At 37.0% G+C, this 22,931-nt stretch overlaps 1 protein-coding gene across 1 annotated transcript in view; it reads right to left on the bottom strand.

Annotated features, from left to right (window-relative positions):
• atxn7 (ataxin 7) overlaps positions 1-22,191 on the bottom strand; it is a 38,671-nt gene extending 16,480 nt beyond the window's left edge. The window contains exons 1-4 of the mRNA XM_082155408.1: positions 21,908-22,191; positions 18,479-18,574; positions 13,283-13,501; positions 13,055-13,123 (exon numbers count right to left, since the gene is read on the bottom strand). Coding sequence (XP_082011534.1) covers positions 13,055-13,123; positions 13,283-13,493 — 280 coding nt within the window. The 5' untranslated portion in view covers positions 13,494-13,501; positions 18,479-18,574; positions 21,908-22,191. The remainder of the gene's footprint in view (positions 1-13,054; positions 13,124-13,282; positions 13,502-18,478; positions 18,575-21,907) is intronic.
• Positions 22,192-22,931: the final 740 nt, after the last annotated feature.

Here is a 22,931-nt window from a genome sequence, read left to right as displayed (position 1 = left end):
CCCAAGTTAACTTGTTTTCACAAAGCACACCGTTAATAAACAGCGTCTATCCACCACACTTGTCAACGGCCCAGTTCAGCTGAGGCCACCCAGACCATTTCGGGGACGTTCCTGGAAAAGCGTATGGGTGAGTTTACGCAGTACAGACGGTCACTTGCAGCAGCGCTACTCTGTTTTCATAAGAAAGGAAACAAATAAGTGATAAGGGATAGCCGGCTACTGTGCCAGCGTTTCAAAGGTTGCCTGAGGAGGGGGTCCTCTGGCAAGCGAGGTGTGTGGGAGAGCCAGTGAGGAAAAGAGTAATTGAGTGGGAGAACGAGGAGGGGAAAGAAAGTGAGATTGCAGATTAAGAGTGGCAGTTGTAAAGCAGTGAAATCTGCAAGGCCAAAAGATTATAAAGCAAGTGGAGGAGAGCCGTACAGTAGGTGGCATTTGGCTTTCAAGATTCATACTTTCAGAAAGTGCCCTGAATTGACAGCAGAGTTTGTGGTAAAAAGTCTACCCAAACCACACAAATAACTGCACTGAAAATAGATGAAAGCAGTTGAAAAAATATCTGCATGTTAAAAAAATAAGGAAAGAAAGAAAATGGCTTCTATTCTTAGCTATTTAGCAAGGACATGCTCCAGATGCAAACTACCTGTTTTGTACACTCTGGGAAAAATCTAAAATACTTGCCCTGACCTGAGGTCAGCAACATGCAAATGACCATTTTCTAACAAAACAGATTGTATGCTGAACCAGGGGAAAACAACATTATTTGTTTATGGGCAAAACATTCAAATAATCGGTGAGATTTGAAAACGGCACCAAAGCCACTGTAAATGTCATTCTTCGAATATAAATAGTCACACCTATAGCTGTGTATTTTACCTATAGCTCTTATATTTTCCAAACCGATTTAATAATACACACATTTTTAATGCAAATGGACAAAGAAAAGTACATTTTTAAATTCTTCATGAAAATGCAATTTAAATGTTTTATCAATATCATGCTTGTTACATTCATTTGTTGCATAACTATATTGTATAGATCAAACGTGTTCATCTTTTCCACACAATGAAACTTCTTGAGATCCTGGCTAATGCTACAAAATCAGAGATCCGGTGGTTTGAATTCAGATGCGTGTCTGTCTTTTTGAAAAAAATGCAACAACATCAGTTATATATGATAACGTTAAAAATGGGTTTTGAATCATGGCCTAGAAGCTGACATTTTGAGTCATGGTGCTAATGCCGGAGAAGTGGGTTTGATTTTGACATCTTTTTTTATAGAATAATATTAAGAAAAATTCGATAAGATCAGTTGTTGAGAATGTTTTGTGCGAAACATGGCTTAGCAGTTGACATGATGAGCCTTGGAGCTCATGCAAGAGATGTGGGTTTAATTCTGGCTTTTCAAAATATTAATAAAAAAAATGCTACAATATCAGATTTTCACCATGGCGTTGAGAATGTGTTTGGGATATAAAGGCCTTGCAGTTGCACGATGAGTCTTGGTGCTCATTCAGGAGATGCAAATTTGTATCCGGCTTGTGTCTTTTTTTAAACTATTTGTTAAACAAAGCCACAAGATCAGTTATTCTCAATGGCCCTCATTTATCAAAAGTGCGTACACCAAATTTCCAGCGTACACCTGGCGTACACCCAAAACCACGGTGACTTTGAGATTTATCAATATGAACGTTGCCGTACGGCACGCTCAAATCCTACGCCAGCTCAGGAGGTGGTGTACGCACGTTTTGAGTGCGGGAATGCGCAGAAAAACAATTCCTAACACCACAAAACGCACTGACAAACTAAAAGATATGATATATTATGACCCACTGTAAAAAAAACAACAACATAGTAATTATAAACTTCAGTGTTTATTTTTGTGCAACATGGACTTCAATGTTTAAGTTGTGTGACTTTACCAAAGCATTTGAATTGTAGGCATATGTATTCCTTCAGTTGCGAGCCTGTGCGCTTTACCTGACATTTCAAGCCTTGTTTATACTTTCGCCTGGCTCCGCAGCGCGAGTCTCCGCAGACTGCGCGCGCACCTCCCCAAACGGACGAGTTATACTCGACGCGCTCGCCGTCGTACTATTCTTTGAAACGATGGTAGGGCCAGGGTTAGGCCCGGCAGGTGTGCACGGACTGGGTTTAGTAATGAAAGGCTTTCAATGACCCAAAAAATAATTCAGACTGACAAAATAATAAAAATGACATTCTTCTTTTAAATAATAATAATAATACAAATAATAATAATAACGACATTCTTCTTCTAAATAACAATAAGTGTCATTAATAATAAAAATCTAGAAATCAATTTTGTTTCTTTCCACTTCCCTGGTTTCGCTTTCTCTTTCTCAAAGAAGTTGCTCTTCTTTGCCGTCTTCCGTGTGTCCATGGCGTAAAATGAGGGCGTGGGGGAAGCGGCGACTTGAATATATAGGGGCGTGTTATTCTAATGACGATCGTTTTCAGCCGCGGCATTTATCAAGGTCAGGTATTGCGTACACCTGGATTTCAAAGGTACGCACAGCTTCATAAATCAGGCGGTGAGAGGAGTGTAAGCATAATCTTACGCCAACATATACGCCCGTTTCTACGCAAGATTGATAAATGAGGGCCAATGTGTTTGGGATGATGCCCTTGATGGCCATGCAGCAAATGTGGGTTTGAGTCTGGCTTGCATTCTCTCTCTTAAAATAACACGTCTCCGACCAACTTTCACTGGGATAGATATTTAAATGCACTGACAATACATCTTCACATTTAACTTACAACACCTTTTGTAAAGATTTCATAAACATAAACCAAAGGGGTAAACGAGCAGCAAGCATTATATTCAGAAGTGTTTTGTCGGCTGAAGATGTGAAGCTCAGAGAGGCGCTAACTGTCCATTAGTCTGAGAGCCAAGAGGTTAATTAGTGTGAGTGATTAAGAGAGGGGACAGGAGCAGCGCTGTTACTGCTGTTCCACTGCAGCTCCTTCACAGACACAAGGACACTCCAAAAAACATCACTGCCTGAAAAGATGACATCGAGTCGCCAGCGTCACCTGGGCGTACCTGTGTTGCTCTCACAGTAATCACTGCAAATCAGGACAATAGCCTCTTCAGAAATTCACAAAAGATCAAGTAGAAGATATCCAGGGATAGGGTTTTGATCCAGTTATTCTGATTCAAGATGTTTGCAAACCTAAATCTTATTATCTTTTCAGAGAAATACTAATATATGGCGCACTAACATTCCATTATTAATCTAATTAAATGTGTGAGTTGCTGCCTTATATAGTATGTGTGTTATAACTGCGTCCAAGTAACCAAACCAGTTTGGTCATGTTCAATCAAATGACTACATAACACATCATTAAAAAACTGCTCCCTTTATTAATCTCTAAAGACAACACCGTGCGAGTGCAACTGAATTGTATTCATTTCCAAACAAAACAATTCAAAAGTTGAAGCGAGATCTGATGACAAAAGGTCAAACAGGCAAAATGAAAATCACTTGATCAAATATCAGGGGTTTTAATTGTTTAAAACATTTCCTTTCAAAAATTATGGTCTAGATTGTTTAATGTTTTTGAAATAGGTTTTTTATGCTCACCAAGGCTAAATAAAGTAAAAACAATGATATTGTGAAATAGTTACAATTTAAAATAACGATTTTCTATTTTAATATATTTTAAATATATAATTTATTCCTGTGATGGCAAAACTGAATTTTCAGCGTCATTACTCGAGTCTTCAATATCACATGATCCTTCAGAAATCATTCTAATATGCTGATTTGGTGCTCAATAAAGATTTATTATTATTATTAATGTTGTAAACACCTGTGCTTCTTAAAACAGTGCCTTGCAAAAGTATTCGTACCCCTTCATTTTTTTTTTACATTTTGTTATGTTGCTGCCTTATGTAAAACTACTTTAAATTACTTTTTCACATCAATCTACACTCCATACACCATAATGACAAAGTAAAAAAACAGATTGGTGAAATAAGCACATTGCATAAGTATTCAAACCCTTAACTCCGTACTTAGTTAAAATACCTTTATAGCCTCAAGTCTTTTTGGGTAAGATGCGACAAGCTTTGCACATCTGCATTTGGCGATTTTCTGCCGTTCTTCTCCTCAGATCCTCTTAAGCTATGTAGGGTTGGATGGGGACCGTTGGTGGACAGACATTTTTAGGTTTCTCCAGAGATGTTTGAGTGGGTTCAAGCACAGGCACTGGCTGGGCCACTCAAGGACATTCACAGAGTTGTCCATAAGCCATTCTTGCATTGTATTAGCTGTGTGCTTAGGGTCATTGTCATGTTGAAAGGTGAACCTCCTGTCCTGTCTGAGGTTCTGAATGCTCTTGACTAGGTTTTCGTTAAGTCTAAAGGCCAATTTATACTTCTGCGTCGAGTGTACGCCGTAGTGTACGTCGTAGGCTACGCACGTAGGCGACGCCGTCGTGAGCATTTATACTTCTGCGAATGTCTGTGTTGCTCTGCAGTTACACCGCCGAAACGCTAGTTGGCGCGGGTGGGTTTTAATGTTCCAGTTCCACTGTGTTTACATTCCTCGCGGCTATTTTGAGTTTAGGTTTCTACGAGCAATGGCGACTGAAGGAGTCATACAGATGGCTGTATTTCCGCACTTCTTCAAGCAATCTCTCGGTCACTTGGTCTATTTCCATGACTCTTCACTGATCTTCGGAATTTAAAAATGGCGGGCGGCCGGTGCAGAGTGCAGAAGATCATTCCGGAAATGCGTAGGAGGAAACGCGATGCTATCCAGCTGACCAATCACAGATCTTGCGGTCCGCGTCGCCGCGACGCGTAGTTACATTTTTGAGGAGGTGCGCGTCAGGGTACGGCGAAGGGTACGACGTATGGTACACGTCAATGCGTATGCTACGCCGTACCTTCTACGCGCACCCGACGCAGAAGTATAAATTGGCCTTAACTCTATATTTTGCAGCACTGAGCTTTCCTTCTACTCTGACGAGTCCCGCAGTCCCTGCTGCTGAAAACACCCCACAGTATGAATGTGAAAAAAATAACATAAATAAGGGGTACAAATACTTTCGCAAGGCAGTGTATTTTTGTGCAAACCATGATTTAAAAAAAATGTTTGTAGGATTCTTTGGTGAATAGAAAGTTATAAAAATGTTTGTTTGAAATATGTTTTTGCAAGAATGTAAAAAGTCTTTACCGTAACTTATGATTAATCAAAGTCTTCCTTTCTGAAGTATTTATTTCTTTAATTAAAAGTAATAATAATAATCTTAAAAATAATACATAATAATCTTTCCGACACCAAACATCTGACTGGTATATACATACTCACACTCCAGATCATTAAAACTAGTGCTGTACATTTAACTCATTAATTTAATACAGTTGATTATATAAAACATATTTACCTTAATTTGACATGGCCTCTCAAAAATGATTTTGGAAAAAAACATTAAGATGTGACAACAGCCGAAGTCTGTCTGTCAGATGCATACATATGCCTGACGCATTTCTGTATGTTTTAAGAATCGTCTTATATTCTATACAAATGTTGTGGGTTTTTCTCAGCAGATATTCAAAGCCTGAGTCATATGAGTGGGCAAGGTATATTTAAATTGTCAGAATAAGTACTTCTACACTAGGCAACATCTCCATATTTTACGCACATTTAAATTATACAAATGCACACAGGTAGAACACACAGATAGTGACTCATTCAGAGTAGCCTCAAAGGTTACATGCTATATGTTTAAGAGAGAAACCACCAGCAGTACGTGTCCTTTAAAAATTCCAAATGAGCTTTCCGGCGTAACAATGAAATAAAACCTGAGCCTTAGCGCTCCTCCGGATATCAATCCCAACATTAGACAACAACATGCTTATGACAGCATATCCGAGATGCAGACAGGATACGCTCGCTCCATCAGAGCCGGGTTGACTTGACATTAAAACCAGATATTCCAGTGTCTTCTAATCATGTGTCTCAGGTCTGAGAGGAAGTGGAGGACAGACAGAATGTGCTGAAAGAGAGAGAACAGAGATGCGGACGGAAGCGATGGATATGAAAATGGAGGGAGAAAAAGGAAGAGAAAAAGATATTGTGACAAAGCAAGAGAGACAGAGATAGCGATAAGGTGAGAGGGAGAGAGAGAGAGAGAGAGAGAGAGAGAGAGAGAGAGAGAGAGAGAGACTGTGAGTGTATAATTTGACCATCCCCTTTACTGTCATTGATAAATGATCTAGGTAGAGAAGCTCTTAGAAGCCCAGTGCACGAACACACTCGGAGGTTTAACTCCACGCCTGGTGTGTCTGCGTTTCCACCCCTCTCGCTTTTCCTCATCTGATGAAGAGCTGCAAGATCCTCACCACACATCTCTCCATTCAGTCACCTTTCACTGATCATCGTACGGCAGTCGTGCAAGTGTGAAATAGAGTGTTTCACAGTTTTTATGTGTGTTTACCAGCTTCTGGGGGTCTTTCAGATCCTGCTGGTTTAGGTGTTTTTTGTTTGGTAATCATTCTTTAGTTACTGATGGAAATGAGGACTGGTAATCTTAAATACCCCAAACTGGCTCCCCATTGGCCTGTTAAACCTGTTGCTCCCTTATGTTAAACTACTTTAAATTACTTTTTCACATCAATCTACACTCCATACACCATAATGACAAAGTAAAAAACAGATTGGTGAAATAAGCACATTGCATAAGTATTCAAACCCTTAACTCAGTACTTAGTTAAAGCACCTTTACAGCCTCAATTCTTTTTGGGTAAGATGCTACAAGCTTTGCACATCTGCATTTGGCGATTTTCTGCCGTTCTTCTCCTCAGATCCTCTTAAGCTATGTAGGGTTGGATGGGGACCGTTGGTGGACAGACATTTTTAGGTTTTTCTCCGGAGATGTTTGAGTAAATTCAAGCCCAGGCACTGGCTGGGCCACTAAAGGACATTCACAGAGTTGTCCATAAGCCACTCTTGCATCGTATTAGCTGTGTGCTTAGGGTCATTGTCCTGTTGAAAGGTGAACCTCCTGTCCTGTCTGAGGTTCTGAATGCTCTTGACTAGGTTTTCGTTAAGTCTAACTCTATATTTTGCTGCATTGAGCTTTCCTTCTACTCTGACGAGTCCCGCAGTCCCTGTTGCTGAAAAACACCCCCACAGTATGATGCTGCTACCACCACACTTTACTGTTGGGATGGTATTGTGCAGGTTTACTACATACATGATGCTTGGAACTGAGGTTCATCAGACCAGAGAATATTGTTTCTCACAGTCTGAGAGAGTCCTTTAGGTGCTTTTTTGTAAATTCCAAGTGGGTTTTCATTTGGCGAAATGACTAAAAAAAAATTATTCACAATAACGATATATATCACGACATAGATATTTTTGCTTTTAATACGATTTTTTTTTTTTTTTTTTTACAATTCTTACCATTTTCAATATAATTAAACTAATGCTAGGCTAAAAAAACTGTTAGGATAACTGAAGACAAGTAAACTGACAAAGAAAGAGTAAAGAAATCAAGCTACAATAGAACAAAGACATTAATGAAATTGACCTGAAAAACTTCAAGCACTAGAAAATCTAATGTATAAAAAAAAAACTATGCACAGTCTGTACTGTGTAAATTAGATATACATTTATTCTTAATAAAGTTAGAAAAGTGATTCAGCCAAGAGTGGTGAGAGATTTCACTTTTTTGTTTGATTAGCATTAATAATGACAGCAGGTAAATTTGGATGATGTCACTTTACTCGTGCGTTTTCTCTCAACTGTTTACGTTCACTTAAGACATAAATGACTCCGTTTACTTGTAAATACATGGTCACATTGACACATAGGTATGTGCATTTAACCATTCATGCCCAATTAGTTGGCAAAAAATTGTCTCTCAGAGAGCACGCGCATATCCTGAAATGAGTTCTTTCGCGGCTTACTGCACTTCAACGGTTTAAAATCACTTGTTTTTAAACCACAAGGCTTAAAAACTTATGCAAATGATAAGCTTTCATGACCATGCAGCACAGCAACATCATATGAGTGTAACAGCGATAGATACAATAGTCCAAAATCTCTACCGGTTGACAAATGTCTACCGGTTAATCGTGTCTACCGGTATATCGCCCACACATAACTTTTTTTTTTGCTTTGTCATTATGGTGTATGGAGTGTAATGTGGGGGAAAAGTAATTTAAAGTAGATTAACATAAGGCAGCAAACAAGGGTTTGAATACTTTTGCAAGCCACTGTGAAATGGTTTCTACAAAATATTTATACATTAAAATTCTAAAACATGACTGCATACCAAATCAGCATATGAGAATGATTTCTGAATAATCATGTGGTGCTAAAGAGTGGAGTACTGTCTGCTGAAAATTCAGTTTTAGCCATCTAAGAAATAAATCAAATGAAAAAAATATTACAATAGAATAACATTTGATAAATTATAATACTATTTTACAATATTACTGTTTTTACTGAATTATTAACTAAATAAATGCAGCCTTGGTGAGCATAAGAGACCCATTTTAAAAAACATTTAAAAAATCGAACCAACCCCCAAACTTTGAAACGGTAGTGTACGTGAATTGAACAATGAATTGACGAAATGTTCTGTTCTAAATATATAATCAAAATAACTGTTACATACAGTAGATGTTTATGATGGCACGAAGACAGACAATTAAATTTGTATCTTTGTTCAAATGCATTCTCAAAACTACAAGCAAAACTTAAAGGTTGTTTGTTTGTCATAGTTACTGATGTTAGTAACACAGTTACATGGTCGGTTTCGGTTATGTCATCCTTCTCTCAAGTGAGTCGCAAATGGGTAATAAAGGGCCCAATTACAACTTCTGGCCTCCATTGCCTTTTGAACACTTTCGACCAAGTAAGTTGGATTTTTACTAATCTCAGGGCAGTTCTGCAGTTTGTGAGCGATTGTCAAGAACAGGAATTAGGGACGCTAGTTACATTAGTTATTTAAATAATACATTTCGAGCTTTTTAATAAGCTGTCTAAAACAGAACATTTACACAAAATTATGGCTAAACATGGAAACTGTACGACAGGCTTGCTTCTCAGTCAAACAGCAGCAACACTGGATCAGTATTAATATCTCTAATTATCATTCAAAGGAAAACTGAAACGTGAAAATCTATTTTTATAATATTCTTCTATGTACCTGTCTTTGTTTTAATTACTGCTGCGAGGGACTCGTACAAACTTCAAAATTGGAAAATGAACTCTCTGGGATAGTGTCATTCACAGATTCAGTTTCAGCTGAAAACCAAAAGCTGTACAAGCAGACTGTACTTAAATACAGTTCACCATAATTTAATCAAGTCGTATCAAACCCATATGAATTTCTTTCTTCGACGCAACATGATAAAATATATATATATTTTTTTTTTTAACAAATGGAAGTCAGTGGTCATCAAAATGGTTTGGTTACCAACATGCTTTAGAATGTCTTTTGTGTATCACAGAAGAAAGAGTTTGAAAGAAAGACCAAAAGACAGGTTTGGAACTAGAGCTGTGGAATAGAATTTGTTTCTATGATGCATCGCGATGCTAATGTGAATGATTCTGCATCAATGCATAAAAACAAAATAATAAAAAATTTAATTAGGCTATATGGGCCTATCATACATATTAATATACTATTTCAGTGTAAATAAATCATTCTAATTACATATTTAAAAAGGTTGTGTATGTCCTTCGGAAGCAAAGCATTTACATCTGATGTTTGTACTAGTTAAATGTACCTAACTTCTTGAAAGCAGATATTTCCCCCCCCCCCCCAAAACAAAAAAACCAACAGAGGGAAACACTCACTGCTCTTGACTAGACAAATAACTTTCATAGCTTTAATAATAATTTACATATTTGTAATTAATACACTACTAAAGACTATGCAGCCAGTGATTATTTTTACATATGATTATTGAATTTCTGTACTTGAATGCTTCTGTTGAATAGATTTAATTTTATTTGTTTGGTTCTAAAGTTTGTTATTGTTATATGCATCTTAGTTCTTATTTTTTTTAAAACAGTGATAAAATAGCAAAAATGACTATTGTGATTATTAAATAGTATTTATTATTAATAAAAGAATTGGAGAAAAAGATGCATCATGATGCATCCGAGAATAGTTTTATAATCCAATCGTTATCGTTACCCTCGTATCATGAGACAAATTCTATTTGGAACAACAGAGTAAATGATGACAGAATTTTCATTTTTGTGTGAACTGTCCCTTTAATCATTATTAAATTATACTATAATATATTATATTATATAGATGTGAATTTTTAAAGGATATCTTCCTTCTCATTTTTTTTCCTCGCTTGGACCATCCTGCGGCCCAGTTCCTGACTATACAATAACACATGGTGCTCTTAAGGTAAGGTATAGGCTAGAAGCAATCATTTCCACATCTACAGCACAACATAAGCTGCTTTCAATACATCCAGTAACACATAAATATTTCAGGCGTAGACAAAGGTGAAATTGAAACTACAACTTTCATAAAGATGTGTTCAAGACTTTGACTTTACTCTGACCTGAGAACAGTTATGCTTAAAATAAATCAGAATTTAGATAGAAAACACTAATTAAAGCATAACATAAATGATTTCAGTCCATAAAGGCGAAAGGTGTTGTTTTTCATCTTACGCAACCCAAAAAGGTTGACATATCTGACAGATTCCTGTGCGACGTCTTTGAGTCTTCCAATTTACTCTAAACTGTGCAATGGAGCAGCGGTGCACATAATGTTTGTCAATGCAAATGTCCTGTTAGATAAGTGTCCTGACAGGTACAGTATCTCACACTTCCTATACTGAAAGAAAAATAGAGAAAAAGAGCCCTCGTGATGACATGTTTATTAACTTCATGGCAACTTAGGACAAAGCTAAGATCTACTAGAATTATCTAAATCAAAGCGATTCAAAAGTAATATATTTACAAACAGGCATGACAGTAATTGCAAGGTGTCCTCTACTTTGTATGGATCATTAATATGCTAGTTATACATGTTTAATCAACAAAAAGGATTTAAAAATATGATCGACAACTACCTTGACCATTATACATGTAAATGATACCGCTGTCACTTATATTCTTTTAAATCTAAGTAAGGGATAATATACAGACAGACAGTCATTATCACAAAATAAACAGGGTGATCAGGACCTCAACGTGAAGTAGCTAGTTAACAAATCAATAATAAATTAAATAACTACTCCTTTAGATTATTTTAAGACAAAAAGACTGCAGTGTCCATGAACACTGAAGACAATCTCTGAATGGTGTCAGAGTCTTGAACAACCTGTCTGTGATTATGTTGTCTGACTGTAAAATCTTACAGTCAAATTTACTAAATGAGTTCATTTTACTCCAATATTTAAGTTAATTGTACTTAATATGAAAAAAAAGTTATGCGAACTCAATGATTGATTATATTAAACTGAACGAGTTACCGCAAATTTCTAGTTCCTGGCATGCTTTGTTCCTGACTGTTAAAGTAGAGCAAGTTTAAATTAAAAAGTTAAGATGAAGTGTTATTTTATGGGTTTGTGGAAAGGGAGAAATCTGTTAGTGTTTAATGTTCTGTTATTTTGGAATTAAAGAGTTTCTGGTATGTCTGAGTTTTTGGGCGTTATCATTTTACCTAAGAGTAGGGCCTGTATATCACAAGTAGAGGATTGACCAAATCACATTGGGCCTTATTCATAAAACATTTGAACTTAGTAAGCTAAAATCCACATTCATATTTGACGTGGGAAAGTGCTTAGCGCCACGTCAGGGTCTAAGCAGATGTACGCACTTTTCCTTGTGGCATAAAGTCGGAGTACTGCAGGTATTTGGGAACCTAAGTAATTCTTTCTGCTTGCCATTAACTTAAGTTAAGGATTTGGACATTGACTAGTGATCTTTTATATGTTAATTACATTAATTAGGGGGCGTTTACAAGGTGGAGATTTGAAACCATTCAGCTGTGCACAATTTCAGGATAATTTACGTTTTATAGATTTTACATCTGGAAGAGAGGTTTTTGTGCTTACGTTCATTCTCTGAATCACACGTATGCACATTGGAGAAATGATCGTAAGATCACATGTAGGATGGTGTTATCACAACATTTTATAAATGAGGCCTTATTAAGACTATATATTGCTTTATTTAAAAAGCAATGGCTGTTCACACTTCCGCACAGTGATGCTGAATGGCAAGCAATGGCAAGCAATTTAGTTAATTATTACATACAGTATTTAAGTGAATTTATTGTTTAATTTAATAAATACTCTATGTGGACTCAATAAATATTAGTTTTAAAACTTAAATGGTTTAAGGCAATTGGTTTACTCAAATGGTTTGAGTTTCCATAATTTGTTTGGGTTTTACAATCCACTTATCAGATAAATAAATACATGGGCATGAAATATTGAACTTGTATTTAAATGGCGTCAGTAGTAGTGTAGTTTTAGAGGACGCAGAGAAACAGAATTATTTCCTGGATAAATTGTCCCTCATACAGAGAAATATTTGACTAATCAGAATCTAAATATTCCATAGAGATGTGTAATAAGTATAATTCAGCATACAATCCAGACTGCATAACTCTGACATTTAAATACAAAACAAAATGTGTGACTAGAGTAAACTTATTCAAATATACTACGCTTGCAGGTTTCTATTCAAATGTTATAATGGTGTCTGAACACATTTAAAACATTTCAAGCATGACAATTACGAGTATATAGCATGTATTCTACTTTTAAAATCTTTTAATTTCACCTCCAACTCACACGTGCTAACATGCAACCCAGACATGTATAGTGTCTAATGTTTCTATAGAACAATCTATGTAAACACACGCATTAAAAAGCTAGTTTCTAACACTTTTGACCATCGTAAGAGCAGAGTTTTCAGGGACAGTTCTGTCAAAAGTCAGCCGCACTTGTTTCACAGTGAACCGGTGCGTGAAAAGTGTGGACACACCACCAAAACAAAAACACACCTTTGACCAGAGAAAGCAACACTACTCACCGTCTCTGCAGAGTCTCATGGCTTCGCGGTTTTTCCCGCACTCTTTCAAACTTTCTTCCAATTCTGTACCTGAGGAAGCAATTTGGGTCGTGTTACATAAATAGTTACACTTGCTGGCTTGTTCTCGCGTTTCTTAATATTTCAAAACTGCACGCAGTCGGGCAAACGCTCGCGATCTGACGCGGCTGCCCGCTGAACGCAATGGCCGACGGCGGCCGATCAACTCACCGTCGCTCCCGTAGAGTTTCACAGCATCGACCCAGCTGCTCCAAGGCTGTCCCAGCATTATTTCAGGACTAGGCAGGGATCTGCGCTCCGCAACAGTCGCCATTGCTGTGGAGGCTTCTCCCCGCTGGAGCTGTGTCTGCTGCTGCTTCAGCCTGGCCGCTCTGCGCTGCTGCTGCTCCCCCCTGACGTCATCATCGGCCCTTTCCGACATTCTTTCCGCTACAATGTAACAACACAGCAATGAGCCGAGCGGATTCCTTCAATGAATGACATTGAGCCGAACGCGCGATTCATTCACTAGCTCGCGAGCTCGATCGTCTTTCTTCTTTCTTCCCCCCCTGCACGAGACGGCGTGTTTCGAAACATACGTTAAGAGTAGATTACGGAGATAAAAGTTTAAGCACGACCTCAAAACTTGCTTTCACTGACGGGTTTCACCGGAATGTTTACCTTATTATACTGTCACACATATTAAAACGTATATCTTAATATGTTTTTTAATTGTAATTATAAACACACACAAAAAAAAAAAAAAAAAAAACACGACTCAACGGACTTGGAACTTCCCCATTCTCTTGATATTGACGCCCCTAAATTTAAGACATGACAATAAGAAAACATGTTACTAGACAAATTAAATCCACATATTTTTTGCAAGAATATTTTTTTACTTCTAAAACCTTTGTATGACTTTCTTTGGCCTACAAAAACAAAATGCTAAACAATCTAATCCCACTGGCACTGTGTTTTTGACCAAATTTACTTTCGATTTTGAAGGGTCTAAAAATGTTGCTTATGTAGCTTATTTTATACAGCGTTATCAGATATAAATAAAAGTGCATACTGCCTTGATTTCATGTGAAATTTTTTGTGTAAATAGTTACGACTAGAGCAGTTTAATTTCAGTGTGTCCCTCTGAAAGGACGCATGTAAAACAGTTCATACAGATACCACTACCATATCTGATACATAATTATTAAATATTTATACTTAAATAGTCTATTTTAATTGTATTATTAAGATTGCTTTTTCATATAAAACTTGATCACAAAACATGTAAACATGTCCATGGTCACATTTGTGACCAGTAGGAAACTCAGAGCCCCATTTTATTTATTTGCATTATAAATTGTTACATTAATAAAGCATAAAAGTAAAAAGAAATGTGCTTTTGTTCATGGATTACCATTTGCCCACAATTGCTTGATAGTGAAATAAAACATTAAATGATTATTGTTTGTTTGGTCTTAATGAGCAATTTGAGAAATATTTGACTCTGTAGTTTCCCCCGGTGGCAATTGTGACAAGAAATAAATCACAATTTATTAAACTTTTTTTTGTTTTGTTTTTCAATGCATGCAGTTTGTCACACTGGGCAATCCAATGAGCAAAACACGTGTTCACTTAAAAAATTGGGGATTAAAGAGGTTAAAACAATAGTGCACATGGCAAACCATGGAGAGACGTCTACATGGCAGGTTGGCAGGCCATTTCAAAGACAGCCAGAAATTAATCATTTGATGCACTGAACATCAAATACTGAGTGATTTGACATTTTCAACAGTCATTTATCCAAAGAACAGTTTGACTCAGTTGCATGAACCGGCATTGCTGCAATTCTTTACCAAACTTTCACAAACAGTACCTGGTTGATAATTAAAGTTAGAGGTAGTTAAAGACTGTTATAAAGTATATAAATACGTGCGTGCTCTAAATTTAATGTACTCTGATCAGCCACAAGTTATGAATTACATTTTGGAGCACAGGCATTAGCAAATAATTTCTAGGCTATACTTAGCCATTTCTCCTCTTGCAAGAATGTGTCTCTCATACACAATCAAATATGTCTGGGCCAATTCATCTAGAATAAGAACAGATAGTAGAGGCAAACATGTCTTAATCAGATGCAAAATAGCTTTGAGCTGATTTTGTGATTTATACAGTCAAATTACAACAAGTCAGCTGGTTAATTGTAAAAATGTACTGCAAAAATGTTTAAATTAACAGTATTTACTCAGTTTCACCATGAAAATCATCCCATAATTTACATCCTAATTGTATATGACTTGTCAGCCAAACACAATCGGAGTCATATTAAAAAAATATCCTGGCACTTCCAGCTTTATATTGGCAGTGAATGGTAAAAAAAATTTGAAGCCCAAAAAAGCACATCCATCCATCATAAAAGTAATCCATACGGCTCCAGGGGGTTAATAAAGGCCTTCTGAAGCGAAGCGATGCATTTTTGTAATAAAAATATCCATAATTATAACTTTGTAGACGGTAATTACTAGCTTCCAGTAACGTGTGTCCGAGTTCCGGCGTATGACGTAGGATGTAGGAGTAGCGTAAGCTTAGGTGAGACTAGATGCCTCTCGCGGTTCAAACAAATAGGGCTGGGCAACAAACTCAAGCTCCTCCGATATTTCTCTTTAAAAATTCTCATTTTAGACTTCTAATTCATGACCGATGTTTTGTTTTGCTCTATCCTCTGCGCTTCCGTGTTCGTCAACACATCATGCGTCAGGTCAGAGTTCACTCTTCCACCTGACTCGCATACGGCCGTAACCGGAAGCCAGTGAATATAGTTGATAAAGTTATAAATATGGATATTTTTCTTACAAAAGGCCTTTGTTAACCCCCTGGAGCTGTATGGATTACTTTTATGATGGATGGATGTGCTTTTTTGGGCTTAAAAAAGTGGTACCATTCACTCCCATTATAAAGCTTGGAAGAACCAGGATATTTTTTATATAACTCAGTTTGTGTTTGGCTGAAAGAAGAAAGTCCTATACACCTAGGATGGCTTGAGGGTGAGTAAATTAGAGGATCATTTTTGGGTGAACTAACCCTTTACGTGTATTCAAACTTGTTTCCACTGTGAAAAATCATGCCTTTTGAGCAAATATAAGAGGACTAGTCCTTAAAGGTCCCATGGCATGGATTATTTTATTATTTTATAATGTTTCCTGGGGTGCCCTTATAATGTTAGTATGTTTTTCAGATCAAAAATTGTCATAATTTAGAAATAAAAGGTATTTTTCCTAGCCTGATTTTAACCCTCGGATTTGAACGCTCTGTTTGAAGGGGCGTGTCAGTGTAAACACTCTCTCTGCTGTGATTGGCTGACATGTTTGCATATGAAATAGCTAGTTACATGTGGAACTCTCTCGAAAACTTTAAGCATTACAGCTTTTATACGTTTTTACTATTACAGCTATCGAGGATTAACGAATCGTGAGAAGTTTTTAAAGTATTTAGATCTATTCCCATCACATAAAAGGTTGCAGTGATGAGCATTGAGCAGATGACAATCTGTTGATCGCGTGAATAAAGATCTTATCATTGCAACGCAGTTTCTGCACTCTCACTAATGCTTTCACCAATGCAAACATGAGGTAAGTACAGTAAGAGCTTCGTTGTGCAGTGTAACAGCGTCATTGATTTCATAACGAGTTTTGGAAAGTGTCCAGATAAACTCGCGCTGTGTGATTGGCAGCTTGGGCGATTGGAAAGGGATTGTTCTTTGATCGCTTTCTGTATATATTTTAATCACAGTTTAAATAAGATTATTTTCATCCCACTAAGAGAAACGACGTGAAGTTGATTGTTTAGTCACTGGCTTGATTTACTGATGCATAAACAGTATTAAACGATTTTGAGAGAAAGATTATCTGTCTGAACTTGAACAATTACACATCAGAAATTCACATAACCCACTGGTTCTTCAGAGGGTCGGATGAAGGAACTAAAAAATACTTTTGTGTTCATTTGTACATCCAAACACTGAGCAACTGCCATGCTTCGCTCGTTTGCAAGCCATGATGTCTCTCGAGGAAAAACCAATATCGCGCTCGCGTAGATCATTTTCTCAGGGGCGGGCCAAATTCTCTTTGCGGGCAAAGCAGAGAAAGGGGAGGTAACCTTTCCCCTTATGACGACATAAGGGGAAGATTCCAGATTCGCCCGTCTGAGCTTTCATTTTCTCAAAGGCGAAGCAGGATACCCAGGGCTTGGTTTACACCTATCACAATTTCTAGCCACTGGGGGACCATAGGCAGGCTAGGGGAACTCATTTTAATGTTAAAAAACCTCATAAAGTGAAATTTTCATGCCATGGGACCTTTAAGGTCCGTTCACACCAAGCACGATAACAATAAAGATAACTATATTACAGGGGTGTAACAATACATTGTGTCACAATATATCACAATACAAAAAAACAACAACAACAATATGTATTGTGAATAGTGACAATCTGCATTGTGCATAGCTCACCCAAAATGAAAATTACTGTGTAAGAAAAAATTCTAGTTTACAGAGTTTTAGTGTCAGTACTAGATTAAACTATATAATGTTGAATATAATGTATAATAATGCAATGGGGGAATATTTGTGGGTCCTGATAATGCCAAATGTCTTATGTTACCAGTAAAAAGTGACCTACATTATTTTAAATATATCTAGTCAGTGACAGAGTGCAAGCATATTCGTCTAAAATAATTCTGTATTTTCAGTTTCAGAATCATGATTATTTTTATTCTAGTGTCACAATTGTCCTGTGCATTGGGTTACCAGCACCATATCAAAGCCTATTCATTTTCACCCCCAAAGTAATACCAAATTTAGCATTTTAATCAATCCATCAATGCATTTTTTGTTAGTTTCGAGTTTCGCAATAATATCGTTCAGTATCGTGATATATATCGAATCGTGACATGAGGGTATCGTTACACCCAAACTATATTAGCGTAAACACCAGTGGACGATATCGTTCTGTTTATTCTAAGTGCATGCATGTCTGTCACTTTTAATGCTTGAGCTCATTACAGCAGGATGGATTCTAATTGGCTGTAAATGTTTTTATCATTCATCAGCTGGATAAAATCATTCTGAAAGTGATTCCAACGATACTGTTTCTCTGTGCCGTTATTGTTATAGCTTGATATTGAGAACGATTTTTAGAACTATATCTTTATCGTTATCGTCCTTGGTATGAACGGACCTTTACTGTAATTATGTAATAATGAATCTATTAACAATTCACTACCATAGCCCATTAAAGACATAGTAATACCTCCTATGACTTCAAAATTAGCTAAACAAATTCTGAAACTACACAATTAATCTGATAGGTTTGATAAAAATAAAACCCTAGAGTGAAATTGTGTTCATAAGTTTGTTAACACACCATACCTTGTCAAAAGTAAAAATTGGAACAAAACTGGTCAAGTTAGTAGATCCTCATCAGCTTTGGTGATTCCAGACTGCCACACAAGCTAGTGAGGGAATCTGCGGATAGGAAACAGAGGAAAGGCTTTTTAGCAGCATTGTTTCCATACTCAGTGTGTACTAATCACAGTTTAGGGAATTGGCCATTTGTTTTTTGACTAACCCAATCTTAAGGGAAAACATAACTATTGTACCAGGTGGCAATTTCGGATAAAATTCATATGATGTGAAGCGTACAACATTTTTTATATTTTTAGAAAAAAGTAAGCATTAGGATCATTCCCTAACAGCCACTGGGTGGGGAGTAAGCAGATTGTACATAAACGTTAGACAACAATTTGCCAAAACGTAAAATAGCCATGAACTGCCATGAGACTGTGTTGTTTTTGACAGAGGAGCCTTCCTGACCTAAGGCCAACAGAATCTTACTGTTGCTTTCTTTACAGTTTTTTACTAGCTCAAGCTTAAGGAGGAGCCCGTCGCTACAGAGTAATCCAATCCAATAACGACTATCCCCGGCTAACCATCTGAGAGCCCTTCAGTTGACAACCTGATAATCCGTCTCAGGGATATAAGGAACTAGTGAAAATGTTTTGACTTTCTTGCATATGCTCAGTTCAACATCAAATTCATAACCTAATTAACTTACATGAAATAAGCAGAATTTACACTGTATGACTTCATCCATTTATGTCAAATGAAAAATGTTTCTGGTAAGCCATTACAATACATATTTGAATCAGTTATAAGGAAATAACACATAAACAAACAGCATCATTCTAATGTTAACTGAATGACTATTAGCCTGTTGTCAATGGAAGGTGATGAATGCATTACGCATCAAGTGTTCAAGGAAACGGAGGCTGATTTATGACTTATGATGAGATGTTCTTTGTGATGTCAAAAGATTTCCCCTTCAGTGTTTCTACCAATCAACAGAACTATTAAAGATCTTTCCGTTTCAGTGCTAACACCCACTCTATGTCACTCTATGTCAACACAGGGGGTGCATAGAGTTACACCAAAAACAATTAATATTCCAAATTTAGCATGCACAGCTAAAGCCGTTACATACAAAGCTTGTTTGTTCCAATACATTTGAACTACTGTGAAAACAGCATGAGCCATAAGAGATTTTAATTTGAAGAAATAGTCCATCTGTTGTGTAAATACATTTAATTTAAAAATCATTAGTCATTTATGTAGTTGCCATTAGATTTATTATTTAATCATTTATTTGTCATTTTATGTTTGTATATTTTATAATACTATATTTCCTTTCTATTGTTGTTTTAATCTTATGATTGTGTGATTTTTGTCTTTATGAGTAAGAGATGAGAGAATGTCTTCATTTTAAGGTTTTAAACGTCACAGGACGTAAACGCTTCTGCTTTGGTATAATTACACTTGTTGAATTTGTACTGGTCAGACGTAGTCTGAGCATTGAACATACACAACTAACATTATTCAATAAACTCTTCTTTTTCGTCTCCTTCTGCAGATAGAAGACTTGGTTATCAGACAATACTTGCTTTAGACAGGTTTTACTGGTTTTGGACACCAAAGAAAACATTTTTTTTTGACAGGAGCCGGGGTCGGATCTGATATATTTCTGACGTGGAGATCCATCCGATCTAATATTTTGCTACAGTATTTATTGATCATTGTTAATGTTAGTTAACACAAATGCAACTGTTCATTGTTAGTTCATGTTAGTGCAGGTCCATTAAATAATATAATATTCACAGAATTTTTTTTTTAATTTTAAGCATGTATTAGTACGTTAAAGCTGCAGTCCGTAGTTTTTCCTCTTTGTTGCCCTCTCTGTTCGAAATCTGCAATTGTATTTATTCCCGGAATTATAAACTTTACGTGGGTTGTGCCTCGGCACGGCACATTGCGGATGAATCCAATGTTTTGAGGAGAATGTGCGGCTGTCAGTCACCGCGCCGGTGTGGATACTGTCATTCAGAATCACAGATTCCACTTTTTGGAAGTATGACCAACATAAGAATTTTCACCGGAAAATGTCATCTGAACAAGTAATATCCATTTTTGTTCTGACCAACTAAGGGAAAAAAAAGCATTGCAGTAAATCGCGCTGATTAAATCTAACGATCGCTCATCATATCGCGTCAAACCATGCAAATTACACTTTGTTCTCAAATTGTTAATGTTAACAACATCAGCATTGCGTGACTACATTTAATGCCCTTCCGATATTTATCCTTGTTTTCGCATGAGCACGGTTGCAGTCTCTTTTTTTCTGAAGCCACTCCGAAGTCCGAAGTCTTTTGCGTTTTACAACGGGTGAATCTCCAGTTGTAACTGGTGATTGTCGTTTGAACCTTTCTGGATCCGCCATCAAATTGATACGTTTAATTATATCAAGTGCTGTGAGAAAAGGCTATAAATCTCCACCTCCAACATCCTCACACGCAACATAGCCTACTAGCCGAAACTCCTTCTTTATGAGTACAGATGTGACGTAATGACGCAAAGACATGCTCGAATTTCCCGTGGAAATCCACCAGTATCACTGGAATTACAAACATTTTAACAAGCTTATCGTTTTGAATCGATATAAGGCAAGCAGATAGTTTTGAACACTGGCTGGTTATGTACTTGCTCAAAAAAAAATGTTGCCCAAAAAAGTTACGGACTGCAGCTTTAAAGAACACGAACTAAGGTTACTGTAAGTTTTAGAAGCATTTTTCATTGTTAGTTCATGTTTACTAATGTAGATAACAAATGTTAACTAATTAAACCTTATTGTAAAGTGTTACTGAATATATATATATATATATATATATATATATATACACAAACAACAATTTTATTACATATAGCCTGTATGTGTGTGTGAGTGTGTTCTGAAAACACCCCTGCTCTTCCCGTCCTCAATGATGCCCCTTTTGTGTAAAGTTTCATTTACAACTTTAAAAGCCATGAGCCCTTCTGTCAAACGTCATGTCCTTAAAGTTTTATAAGTGTTTTGCTAATGTTTCCACTCTTATGTCTCCATTAACTCCTTGCCCTGTCCACTAGTTCGCGTCCACTATGCAACTTCAAAAATGAGCAAGTGCACTTGGGAAAGTGAAAGCAATAATGGCGAGATCCACAAGTCATTAGAAATGCTCCTACAACAAGTTTTCTACAAGGACTAAACATAGCGGGTTTGTCGTCGGTGGGAAACGAACAAAGTAAACTTGACTATTACATCACCAAAATAAAATGTTACACACATAAGAGGGGGAGGGGGGGACGGCAGCAGGTTTAGCTTCCTCGCTAACTGAGCAGCTGAGCCATTGGTGGCACTGCTGTAGCATGCAACTGGCTAACTGGCAGAACAGACATTAGCAGCTGATCTCGATGTCATCATTGTTCTCTTACCAATGCCCTGGACTTCAGAGGTCCCGGTGGAGTGCCAGAGAGATCAAAGGCGCAGGCTTTAGGGTGTATTGAAAATGAAGATCAGTTCAAAGAGCGAGTGCAGTGCTCAGTGACTGTGGAGGTCTTCACCAGGTGCTTCCATGTCTGTTTACCAGGCAGCATTCTGGGACAAGAACGTCACTGGCTGACTCCAGCAGCACGCATGCACCGAGCACGCCTGTCACTGGACAGGATGGTGGTGTGTCAAAAACGAGAGCGCTGCCTGCCTAGACAGCATTTCTGGGCGTCGTACTCGCGCTTGTTACATTCCTGTGCGTGTTTGTGAGTCATTTGAGCAGTTGGGACGCTTTCACAACAGCTTTTCGAGCGTCTCAGACGCGCCCTTGGTGCCCAAACAGGCTTTCTAAGTAGGAAGCTCACTGGGGTTTGAAACGCAGCCTGCTACTGCACTTCGCTATAACGTTAGATCACTATCAAACTGCATACATATGGAGAACGAAAACACACAACTCAGAGACACATGCAGCCGAAACAACTTTAAAATGACTTTGGCAATCTAATAACGAGAAAAAGAAAAAAACTTGCGGTTTATGGATATACTGTAACGATTAGTGAATCTTTTGAGTCGGATCTTTACAATGAATAAGTTGGACCGGTTCACAAAGACTCGTTGAACCGAGACACGTTTCGGATATGAAGCTATTAAGAGTATAAAACATGAAAACGGTTTCAGGCAAGAGATGTGAATAAATTGTGGTATTTTCTAATGTAAATAAATATTTTATTTATACAGTTATATAATTTCAGGTATAAAGAAAATTATTGTTATAAATATGTTGATTAGGCCTATCATTGTGTTTTTTACTCTCTGTAGTATTGTACTATTTTAGTAAAATAGGGCCTATATTTTTTTAATATATTTTAATACACCTACTAAAATTAAAAATATATATTTATATTTTACAAATGTTATTTACTTTGTTAATTTATTGATTTAGTTAAATTACTTAATTCATTTTAATTA

This window comes from Leuciscus leuciscus (genome assembly GCF_965113295.1).
Source record: "Leuciscus leuciscus genome assembly, chromosome: 23".
Lineage (NCBI taxonomy): Eukaryota > Metazoa > Chordata > Actinopteri > Cypriniformes > Leuciscidae > Leuciscus > Leuciscus leuciscus.
Note: the sequence above shows the minus strand (reverse complement) of the source record. Positions and strands in the feature narration are given on the sequence as shown.